Source organism: Siphateles boraxobius, unplaced genomic scaffold, assembly GCF_051911475.1.
Source record: "Siphateles boraxobius isolate OS27281-9 unplaced genomic scaffold, OSU_SipBor_1 31, whole genome shotgun sequence".
Classification (NCBI taxonomy): Eukaryota; Metazoa; Chordata; class Actinopteri; order Cypriniformes; family Leuciscidae; genus Siphateles; species Siphateles boraxobius.
The window spans coordinates 19740267-19751541 of NW_027508931.1; the positions used below are offsets into that span (position 1 = coordinate 19740267).

At 47.2% G+C, this 11275-nt stretch overlaps 1 protein-coding gene across 2 annotated transcripts; it reads right to left on the bottom strand.

Annotated features, from left to right (window-relative positions):
- Window positions 1-1003: 1003 nt before the first annotated feature.
- LOC143697127 (extracellular calcium-sensing receptor-like) lies at window positions 1004-4676 on the bottom strand. 2 transcript variants are annotated; one of them, XM_077194043.1, is made up of 6 exons: window positions 4456-4676; window positions 3851-4142; window positions 2715-3527; window positions 2347-2574; window positions 2040-2163; window positions 1004-1917 (listed from the first exon to the last, which is right to left on the bottom strand). In XM_077194043.1, exons 1-6 carry the CDS (start codon window positions 4674-4676, stop codon window positions 1004-1006), a joined length of 2592 nt encoding a protein of 863 aa, XP_077050158.1. The 2 variants fall into 2 exon arrangements, with proteins under 2 accessions (XP_077050158.1, XP_077050159.1); XM_077194044.1 differs by having other exon boundaries at window positions 2040-2154; window positions 4456-4565.
- Between the last annotated feature and the right edge of the window lie 6599 nt (window positions 4677-11275).

Consider the following 11275-nt stretch of genomic DNA (forward strand, 5'->3'; position numbering starts at 1 on the left):
ATACAACTGTATGCCAGGTTAAAGAGATGTGATTGCCAACAGTCGATTTTGATATTCTAGGTATTATCAACTGGCCAGAATTTTGAGATCGCAACACAAGTGAAGGACTATAATGCGTTAAGAGCTCGCTCAAGTACTGGGGAGCTAAACCATTTAGTGCTTTGTAAGTAATCAGCAATATTTTAAAAAGTAGGACCTAATATGGTCATACTTCCTGGTTCTAGTAAGAACTCTAGCTGCTGTGTTTTGGACCAGCTATAGTATGTTTATTATGCGTGCAGGGCAACCACCCATAAGAGCATTACAATAGCAAAGCATTTGTCATAATTTAGATATATTTTTAAGATGGAAGTTTTTAAGATTGTTGTACCATGGCGTTGGAATTTTCTTTAATCTTTTTTAAGCGCAAAGGAGCAACTGTGTCTAAAGTGCTGGAAAAGAGAGAGTCAAAAGTTTCTGTCGCAATATCGAGTTCTTTTAAGCTATCTGGGATGCTGAGGATATTAAAATGATCAGGAGTATTATTAATAAAGCAATATTTAGTGGCATAAGTGATAGGTCTTACATTTGTAACACTTTGCAGCCTTGGCTAAATTAAGTATACACAAGACTAGATAATGATCTGAGATGTCATCGCTCTGCTGCAGAATTTCAATGGCATCAACATTGATTCCATGTGATAATATCATATCTATAGTATGATTACAACAATGAATATGTCCTGACACGTGTTGTCTAACTCCAATAGAGTTCAGAATGTCTCTAAATGCCAATCCCAATGCATATGTTTCGCTATCTACATATATATTAAAATCACCAACAATTAGGACTTCATTTGAAATCTAAAAATATTTATCTAAAATATTTATGTTTTGTTCCTGGAGGCACTCAATGCTTAATATAATATAAGTTCTTCAGGAAACCATGGTGGTTCCCTTTAATAGTGTCTTAGTGTAAAAATAAAAAGACTCACACATTTATCAAGGATTCTCACAAACCACATCTATTTATTCTGTGTACCTCTTCCCATGATTGCTTTTTTAGTGTTTCTTTCTGGGTGTAATATAATGATGTAGCACTTTGGGGCAAATATGGCCACCAGTAAACCAAAACTGGAAGCCAGGATGGCAAATATCTCCACAGCTACTGCATATTTCCCTGGTGAGCTCACATATGCAGGAACAAATGCAATCCACACAGCACAGAAGATCAACATGCTGAAAGTGATGAACTTAGCTTCATTAAAATTATCTGGAAGGTTTCTTGCCAGGAAAGCTAAAAGGAAGCTAACTGCTGCCAACAGTCCAATGTATCCCAGCAGTAGAGAAAACCCAGCCACTGAGCCAATAGCACATTCATATACTATTATGGACCTTATATACTGGCTGTTTTTTTGGGGTGTTGGAGAGGCAGTTGATAGCCAGGCTGCACATATCACAACCTGGAGGGCTGTTAGGACCAGGACTGTTCCTCTTTGTTGAGCTGCTCCAAACCATTTTATCGCACCTTTACCTTCTGGTTGAGATGACTTGAACACAGCTATTACCACCATAGTCTTAACCAGGATGCAGGAGATGCACAGGACAAAACTTATGCCAAACACAGCATGTCTTAACTGACATGTCCACAACTTCGGCTGTCCAATGAACAGTAGCACACATATGAAACACAGTTTAAGTGACAACAGTAGTAGAAAGCTGAGCTCTGAATTGTTTGAACGTACTACAGGAGTTTTGCAGTAATGAGCAAAGATGAAAATCACAAGTGCACAGATACAGGTGCCAAGCAGGGCCGCAGTGGTCAAAGAGATGCCCAGAGGATCCTCGTATGATAGAAACTGCACTTCTTTGAGGATGCAGTGATCTTTTTCTCGGTTGGACCAGAAATCATTTGGACATGCTATGCACTCAGTGGCGTCTGTACATGTGAAAGTAAAAAAAAAAAAGAAATAGCGAAAAAAATATGGTTTAATGGTTATAGTTTATTAATGTTTTATTTTCAGTGTACATTTTTCAACGAAACCTCTTACTATTTTTCACCTGTTGTATTAGAAATCTCTCCATCTCCGCATGGGAGGCAGTCAAAACAGCAGACAGGAAGGCCCTTCTTTGTGGCTCGTCTGGTTCCTGGTGTGCAGCTCTCACTGCAAACAGACTGTGGGGGCTGAAAGAGACATCATCTGTTATTATTCAGGCAAGGACTGATATGTCTCTGTTGTGTTTGTATGATCTGATGGTCTTGGGAACACATTGCACAATTTTTTTTTTGTCATTCTTTTGATATTGTTTTAAATATTTAAACAGTAATTTGCACAAATTATGATATTTAAAATAAAAGGAAAATTACTTTGTTTGTCTCATAGTTCCAGTATATTGCATCCTTATCCAGTGTCAACACCTTCCCTATTGTTGACCCTTCATTTACCACACCAACTGTACGGACAATTATTACTTCATCAGAACTCGACTGCCAGTTCAACACATCATAGATGGCTAAAGCATCTCCATTCTTATCAAATGACACCTGATCCCCAAAGCCTGTGGTGAAGTTCACTTTCTGTAGGTAGTGAACCAGCTGTACAGTTTGAAGACAGGACATGTGTTATACGTTTATCTGATATATGAATTAATATACCAAACAAAATATTTTGCTTTTCCACATTCAGCTCTTTTATATTCCTCATAATCTGTATAATCTATATATTAGAGTCTTACCTGCCAGGGTTTCAGGTTGGATATGTCGGCACAGCTATTCCCACTGAATGGTCCTCTCCACTTCTCACACTGCATCAGATCATGAATAGCATGTGCCAAGGCATAAACTGCCTTATATACATTGTAAGAGGCCCTAAGCTCTGATACATCAGTGTATGGTGTGTTTGTGCTGCTTAGAACCTCTTGCCCTGAACAAGTTTTTTCACCCTCTCTGCCTCCAGTGTCAAAATTGCACCCAAACATGTTCTCCCAGAAGATTCTCACCATATTGTTTTGTGAGTTGTTGTCAGGACGAAGGCCTAGCAGAAAGTTACCAAGTCCCTGTATCTCTCCTCGTCGGATGGCAATACCCAGTGTACCCCCCATTACAGACTTAAATTGTGGAGCAAGAAGCACAGGTGAAGTAGCCCAAGCCTCACTAGCAATCCACTGTCTGCCTGTAACATTTTTTAACACCATCTCATCAACCACGGGCAACAAATAGCTTGAAGTGGAAAATACAACCACCACTTTTGCTGTTGAGCCTTGAATGATTCCAACTATGCGTTGTATTTCCTTCTGGTTGTTATCATTGGGCAGTATCTCAGAGAAGGCCACACACCCTCCAAACTCCTGCATATCCTGGTAAAAGGATTGACCGGCATTGATGCCATAATCATCATCACTATAGAGGAGACCAACCCAGGTCCATCCAAAATGCCTCAAGATCTGAATCATAGCCCACACTTGGAAGGCATCACTGGGGATTGTTCTGAAGAAAGAGGGGTACTTTTTCCTGTCACTCAAACAGGAGCAGGTGGCATAATAGCTAACCTAATTAGGAGAGATGGAGAGCAGAGACCGAGAGAAAGATGACATTTTATCTGTGCTTAAGTCATAAAAATAAATAAATATTGGAAGAAACAGATGTGTGCTATTTTGACACAATGTTTTCCTATTAAAATTAAAAATGTGATTATGACAGAGTAGATAACCAAATATAAAGTCATCAAAACAAATTAGAAAAGGGTTACAGAAGAGACTGATAAACATGTGAACGTATTTCCTTTTTAGCCTGTTTAGAAATGATAGTTTCCTGAAGAATATATATATTATTTTCTTTTCTTTTTTTTTAAAGGTAAAAATATATCTCTTACCATAGGCAGTCGAAACAGCCCCAAGACACTGGAAATTGCAATAGAATGAGTAGAACCTGGATCACCTATGATTCCAATCACCGGTGGTGGTCCTTTGCAGTTGAGGTCAGAGACGGTCTCCTCTGTCCCACTAATCAGAGCTGTGGCACCACGGAATGCCACTCCAAGCCTTAAACAGTTGTCGTAGATCTGGTAACCAAGCGTGATGTTAGGCAGGAGGTTGGGATTGTTATTAATCTCATTGATGGCAAAAACCATTGTTAGTGCTTGTTGGAAGCTTGTCATATAGAAGCTAGAGAAGACAATACAAATGAAGTGAGAGCATTAACTTCAGTAATACTAACAGTAAAAATAGAAACATTTATAATATAAGATTAACTGAATTCCATAACATTTCTCGGAGATCAGATTTTGAATTTGTAAATGATTTTTTTTATACAAAGTTATATATCCTGTGAATAATTTCAGTCCTGTAACCCGTCAACATGTCATGTAACATGATATCAGTTTCTTAAATCATTGTTGAAAACATAGTCATAAAAATAGCATTCCATTTTCCAATTATTGCCTTTAAGTGTTCTTCAGTTGGTGTGGTCCAGACTCACAGCTCACAGTGTGGTAGTTTTGGCACCGTTCTGAAGCTCAGCTCTGGGAATGCTTTGAGGTACTGAACCTCAAACAGACCACCAATTAGAAGGTCTCCACCCTGGTACATTCCATTCAGCTTGAAGTGTCCATGGAGCTGACAGGTACCTGAACTGGCCATCATGGCCACAGAGATATAGTTACAAGACAGGAACAAACAAATGCGCAGAATTAACCTCATCCCTCACCCTTTATCTCAATATGTCACTCTTCCCTCAGCTCACTGATTTATCATAAAGATTGCGTGTGGCACTTTTTTTATATAGCAGGTGGTGCCAGTGGCCTCTCTGGAAATAAGGACGTCATTTTTGCCATTTTGGGGCCCTCCGCCAATGTATGTATCTTGTATGTATCAAGACAGCATTTGGCTCCTTTAAACCAAAACATAATACATCTATGGTCTCAAAATTATTAATCACAAAACATGGTTAACAATTACACAACCAGATTTTTATTCACAAAATAGCATTCACAAGTGAAAAAAAAGTTTCATAAATACACAAGTGTATTCACAAATATTGTTTATAGTTAAAGTTCCAAAATTATGTAAGTCAATTGTATGTTTGCATTTGTTGAAAAGAATACTGTGAATAATACCTTTGCAATTTTAAACCTTGTTTTGCAAAATTTGAATTAGTTTATGAATTTGAGAATCACATTTTGGTGAATATTTTTAATTTATATTCATAGACAAATCTGACTCCATATAAATTCTTGAGAGTCTTCAGTCTGACATCTAGATGGCAGTCGTGTACTTGACTTGTTTTGTAAGACACCTGTGGTCCATTATAAAAACCTCCTTAATCCTCCTGTGGTTATTACAGAAACTTTGAACATTCCCCATTTACTCCAGCTTTATTCCTAAGTGCTGATTACTAAGATAGTTCTGTGATGTGGCACGGCCCATGAGCCAAATAGTATTACTAAAGTAGCCGACTGGGTTGACATCTTGAGACGCCAGGAAAATCAGGAAGTGTAATCTCTTACCTCTTTCTCTTTTTCCTTTTAGGAGGAGGACATTAAAGGGATAGTTTAACCTAGAATTTAAATTCGGTCATAATTTACTCACCCAACAACCCTATATGAGTTTCTATCATCTGTTGAACACAAAATAATATATTTTAAAGAATGTTGGTAAGGAGAATGTTTGGATTCTTTGTGTTGTGTCATCGTCTGCCTTAATCACTCATTTGTTGTCACGGACACTAATTATATTCAGCTGTGCACTCAATCACCATCATTACCACCTGTATATATGCTCTGTTCTGTTTCAGTTCAGTGTCTGCATGATAACATTTTTAGAGCTTACTGGGCTAGATCACAGGATCTAGAGCCTGAGGAGCAAGTAGCTCTGATCATCCTGGAGGTTGAGGAGCTCAGTGTGGAAGCTGGAGGAGCTGAACATGCAGCGTCAGCTGAAGTTTGGGCTCTGATCCTCTGGGATGTTAAAGGTTTTTTTTTCCTCTTCTAATCAGATCCATTACTCATGTGCGCAAGGTATACAGTAGGTGGCGGTAATACTCCAAAGGAGTGAACGGCCATAAAACGGAAAAAGAAGAAGAAGAAGAAGAAGAAGAAGAAGAAGAAGAGTTCAGTGTCTGATATTGGGTGCAGCCTGAAATGAATATTGAGCTTGATTTTCTTCAGGGAAAAGATAAGTGGGAAGTGGCACAAAAAATAGAGGAATATCTTAATTCAATTATTAGGAGCACAATGATTGTTTTTACAGATGGATCTAGAGATCCAGTTAGTGGGAGAGCTGGATTTGGGGTGTATGTGGAGCAGCTAGGGTTGGAAATTGGACGGCGTATTTCTAAGTGACGCTCTGTCCTCACTACTGAATTAATGGCAATTGTATGGGCTCTATGGTGGATTGAGGAAGTCAAACCTAGAGAAGTTATTATCTGCTCTGATTCTGCAGGTGCTCTAGAAAATTTAAAAGTAGGAAAATCTAAAGCTCGTCCTGACATTGTCAATGACATCTTGAATGTGGTTTTTAGAACTAGGTATACTTGCAACATCAGTTTTTGCTGGGTTCCCGAGCACACTGGGGTGAGGGGAATGAGCGGGTGGATAACATTGCAAAGGAGAGCTTAGGAAGATAAGTAGATGTCCATGTATTATTAGGGAGAGTGGAATTGAAAGAACAAATTAAAGGGGCTTAATAAAAGAATGGCAGAGAGGGTGGGAAAAGGAAATTAGTAGGGCATGTTCCCTTTCGTTGTCACTCCGAGTTACGTCGGATGACGACGAATGGGGTTTCGCTTAGAAAGCCTATCAACTTCGAGTATTACAAAACGAGCCAATGGCAAGGAAATGCCATGGGTCTGCGGAATTTGCATGGCGTAACTCCGCCCCACCTCGTGGGTATAAAAGGAGGAAGCCGGCAGCAAGCAGATATGTTTTCGCTTCGGAGCCAAGTGTATTCTTCTCTCCACAAGCCATCTCTGAATTGTCAGCTTTACAAACGAGTACCTCGAGTGTTGGTGTGACGGCGATCAACGGCGAGAGCGTGCTTCCTGCTGATCTGTTGCAGTGGTCTGCCAGTCGGTGCGTTTCTCCCCGGGTGCTTCAACACTTGAGTTTTCTCTCACTAAAAGAGCTTACACGTGGCACGTCTTTTTAAAGATGTCTCGCCCGTGTACTTCTGGTTGCGGCAGATTGGTATCGGACTCTGATGGGCACGAGCGTTGCATAGTATGTTTGGGCATTGATCATGCTAGAGCAGCGCTCGTGGATGACTCATGTTCTCTCTGTGGGAACATGACCATCGCGTCATTACGGTCGAGACTCTGTGAACTCGCAAGAGTGAGAGTCCCCTCATCCACCCCCCGTCCTGCGGCTGGTGGCCAGGGTGACCTGAGGGTTACGGTCTGGAACAAGGCGCCGACTATGTGTCCGCGACCCCAGCCCCCCTCTTCAATGACGGTGCCCGCTAGTGAACTGCTGATTCCCGCGGGTCTACCCTCTGGTGGCCCGCGTGTTTCAGTTGAAGCTACAGAGGAAGATGCCATGTCTGTTGCAGCATCACTAGGCGGGTTTGACTCTTCTGGAAGTGAGGGCTCGTCACAGCTGCCACCTTCCGGTGTGCATACGGCTGTGCTCGAGTCTGATCCGGAGATGACGGCCATGCTTTCCCGGGCAGCCGCGAGCATCGGACTTGAGTGGAGGCCTCCACCCTGTCCTGAGCGCTCGCGGCTGGACGATTGGTTTTTGGGTAAGGCCGCCGACCCTCGTCCTCGGCAAACCCCAATACCTTTCTTCCCGGATGTGCATGAGGAGATCTCGAAGTCCTGGAAGACCCCCCTGTCTTCTCGGGACCGCTCGCTGGTCTCATCCGCCTTTCCTCCCCTCGATGAGGCAGCTGCCCGTGGGTACACTGGGCTTCCCCCGGTTGAACGCTCTGTTGCCATGCAACTATGTCCTCAGAGTGCTTCTTCTCGGGGCGAGCCTAAGCACCCATCCAAAGCCTGTAGATTTTCGTCGACCCTGGTGGCGAAGTCTTACAGAGCGGCGGGACAGGCGGCTGCTTCACTGCATGCTATGGCCACTCTGCAGGTCTACCAGGCCCAGATGCTCAGAGACATGCACGAGGGTAGGACAAACCCAGGGCTCTTTGATGAGCTGCGCGCCGCGACCGACCTTGCTCTCCGGGCAACGAAGGTTACCGCGCGCTCCCTGGGTTTGGTGATGTCCACAGCTGTGGTCCAGGAGCGACATCTGTGGCTGAACCTGGCTGACATGCGGGACGCTGAGCGGACCCGTCTGCTTAACGCCCCCTTGTCCCAGGCCGGCCTCTTCGGCGGTGCAGTTGAAGACTTTGCCCAACAGTTTTCAACTGCCCAGAAACAGACCGAGGCCATCAGACACATTCTGCCCCGCCGGCCCGCTGCTGCCTCCACCTTGCCGGCCGGGCAGACGCCTCGACCTGTTTCCCGCCGAGGGCGCCCTCCTGCGGCTCCCGCCCCTCCCGCCCGGACCACGCAGCAGCCTCCACCCAGGGCCGGTCGCGGAGGAAGCCGTAAGAAGGCGCCACAGCCCTCTCCTGCCCCGCCCCCCACTAAACGCCGGGCCAAGCGGCGCTCCTGAGACGGGCTGCTCAGGGATGATGGTTGTTTCTCAGGAGGTGGTAGCAGGACCACTCCTTCCCCCGGTGGAGGGCCGGGGGAGAATCTTTTGTTCTCCACTCCCCGCTGCTCACCCACGGGTGGGCAGCACCCTAATGTGGTTAAAGTCAGAAACAATCCCCTCTTCCCTGAGCTCACAGAGTTCTCGGGCAACACAGAGCGCCGCCCACAAGCCGTGCTCTCCTCGCCCCCCTCTGTCCCAGAGGCGGTTGACACGGCGTGCCGTCCACGGACCTCTTCGCCCCTGTCCCCCTCTGTCGCCAGACCCCTGGCAGAGCAGGCCCCCGCGGGACGACCAGCCTGGTCCTCCCCTGGCCCCCTCTGCCAGGGCGCGGTTGCTAACTGTGCCCCCTCTCCGGGCCGCTATGCCGTCCACATCTGGGCCAGTTACTCCGCCTGGCTAGAGCTTCCCCGTCTGTCCCACTGGATCGCGCGTACCGTCAGGCTCGGCTATGCGATTCAGTTCGCACGGTCTCCTCCCCGCTTCAGGGGAGTCCGCTCCACTTTGGTCGGTGGCAATGCCCCTATCATGAGAGCAGAGATTGCCACCCTGCTGGCGAAGGGTGCAATCGAGACTGTCCCTCCAGCCGAGATGAGGTCCGGCTTCTACAGCCCCTACTTCATTGTCCCCAAGAAAACCGGTGGGTTACGGCCAATCCTGGACTTGCGCGTGCTGAACCGCTCCCTTCACAGGATGCCGTTCAAGATGCTCACCGCCAAACGCGTTTTCGAATGCATACGGCCCCAGGATTGGTTTGCAGCGATCGACCTGAAGGACGCCTACTTTCATGTCTCCATTCTTCCTCGACACAGACCGTTCCTCCGGTTTGCTTTCGAGGGGCAGGCATACCAGTACGCGGTTCTCCCTTTCGGGCTAGCCCTGTCTCCTCGCATCTTCACGAAGGTCGTCGAGGCGGCCCTTGTTCCCCTTCGAGAACAAGGGGTTCGCATCCTGAGTTATATCGACGACTGGCTGATCCTAGCTCACTCTCGAGATCAGGTTTGCGAACACAGGGACCTAGTGCTTCGGCACCTAGCCCGTCTGGGCCTTCGGGTCAACTGGGAGAAGAGCAAACTTTGCCCCGAGCAGAGGATCTCTTTTCTCGGTATGGACATCGACTCGGTCGCCATGTCCGCGCAGCTTACGAGCGAGCGCGCCTAAGACTTGCCTAAGACTTGCTGACTTGCCTAAGACAATTCGAGGGCAAGAGTGCGGTTCCACTGAAACTTCTTCAGAGGCTCCTGGGGCATATGGCATCTGCAGCCGCGGTCACGCCGCTCGGATTGCTTCATATGAGACCGCTTCAGCTTTGGTGGGCATGGCAACACGGCACGTTCTGAGTACCAGTTACTCCGACCTGCCGTCAGTTCTTCACCCCGTGGGCGAACCTCGGTTTTCTCAGGGCCGGTGTCCCCCTGGCACGAGCTTCCCGGCATGTTGTTGTCTCAACAGATGCCTCCACCACGGGCTGGGGCGCCATGTGCAATGGACATGCTACTGCGGGCTCCTGGACAGGACCCCAGCGGCTGTGGCATGTCAATTGCCTCGAGTTGTTGGCAGTACGCCTTGCCCTGCACCGCTTCCGGGCGTTGCTCAGGGGTCAACACGTACTAGTCCGTTCAGACAATACCGCCACTGTAGCGTACATCAACCATCAAGGTGGTCTACGCTCCCGCCGTATGTCACAACTCGCTCGCCACCTCCTCCTATGGAGTCAGAAGCATCTGAGGTCGCTTCGAGCCATCTTCATTCCCGGAGCGCTGAACTGTGCAGCCGACGAGCTCTCACGGCTTCAGCCCCTCCCTGGAGAATGGCGACTCCATCCCCTGTCGGTTCAGCTGATTTGGGACCAGTTCGGTGACGCGCAGATAGATCTGTTTGCCTCTCACGACTCGACCCATTGCGCCCAGTTCTATTCCCTGACCGAGGGCACGCTCGGCACGGATGCTCTGGCGCACAGCTGGCCGCAGGGCCGCAAGTATGCGTTTCCCCCAGTGAGCCTTCTTGCGCACACTTTGCGCAAGTTCAGGGAGGACGAGGAGCAGGTCATTATGGTTGCCCCTTACTGGCCCAACCGGACCTGGTTCCCCGAACTAGTACTCCTCGCGACAGCACCTCCCTGGCCGATCCCTCTGAGGAAGAACCTTCTTTCTCAGGGACGGGGCACCCTATGGCACCCTCGTCCCGATCTTTGGAACCTCCACGTGTGGCTCCTGGATGGGACGAGGCAGGTTTGAGTACCCTACCACCAGCGGTGGTGGCTACCATCACTTCCGCTAGAGCGTCGTCCACGAGACACGTCTATGCGTTGAAGTGGAACCTCTTCGTCAACTGGTGCTCTTCTCACCGAGAAGACCCCCGGAGATGCTCGATCAGTGTTGTGCTTTCCTTCCTTCAACACGGGCTGGAGCGAAGGCTGTCTCCCTCCACCCTGAAGGTCTATGTTGCCGCCATTGCCGCACATCATGACCTCATCGAAGGTAAGTCGGTGGGGAAGCACGACCTGGTCATCAGGTTCCTGGGAGGAGCGAGGAGACTAAATCCTCCTCGTCCTCCTCTCGTTCCCTCTTGGGACCTCTCAGTGGTTCTAACTGCCCTGAAGAGTGCTCCCTTTGAGCCCCCGCAATCAGTCGAGCTTAAGTTCCTGTCTAT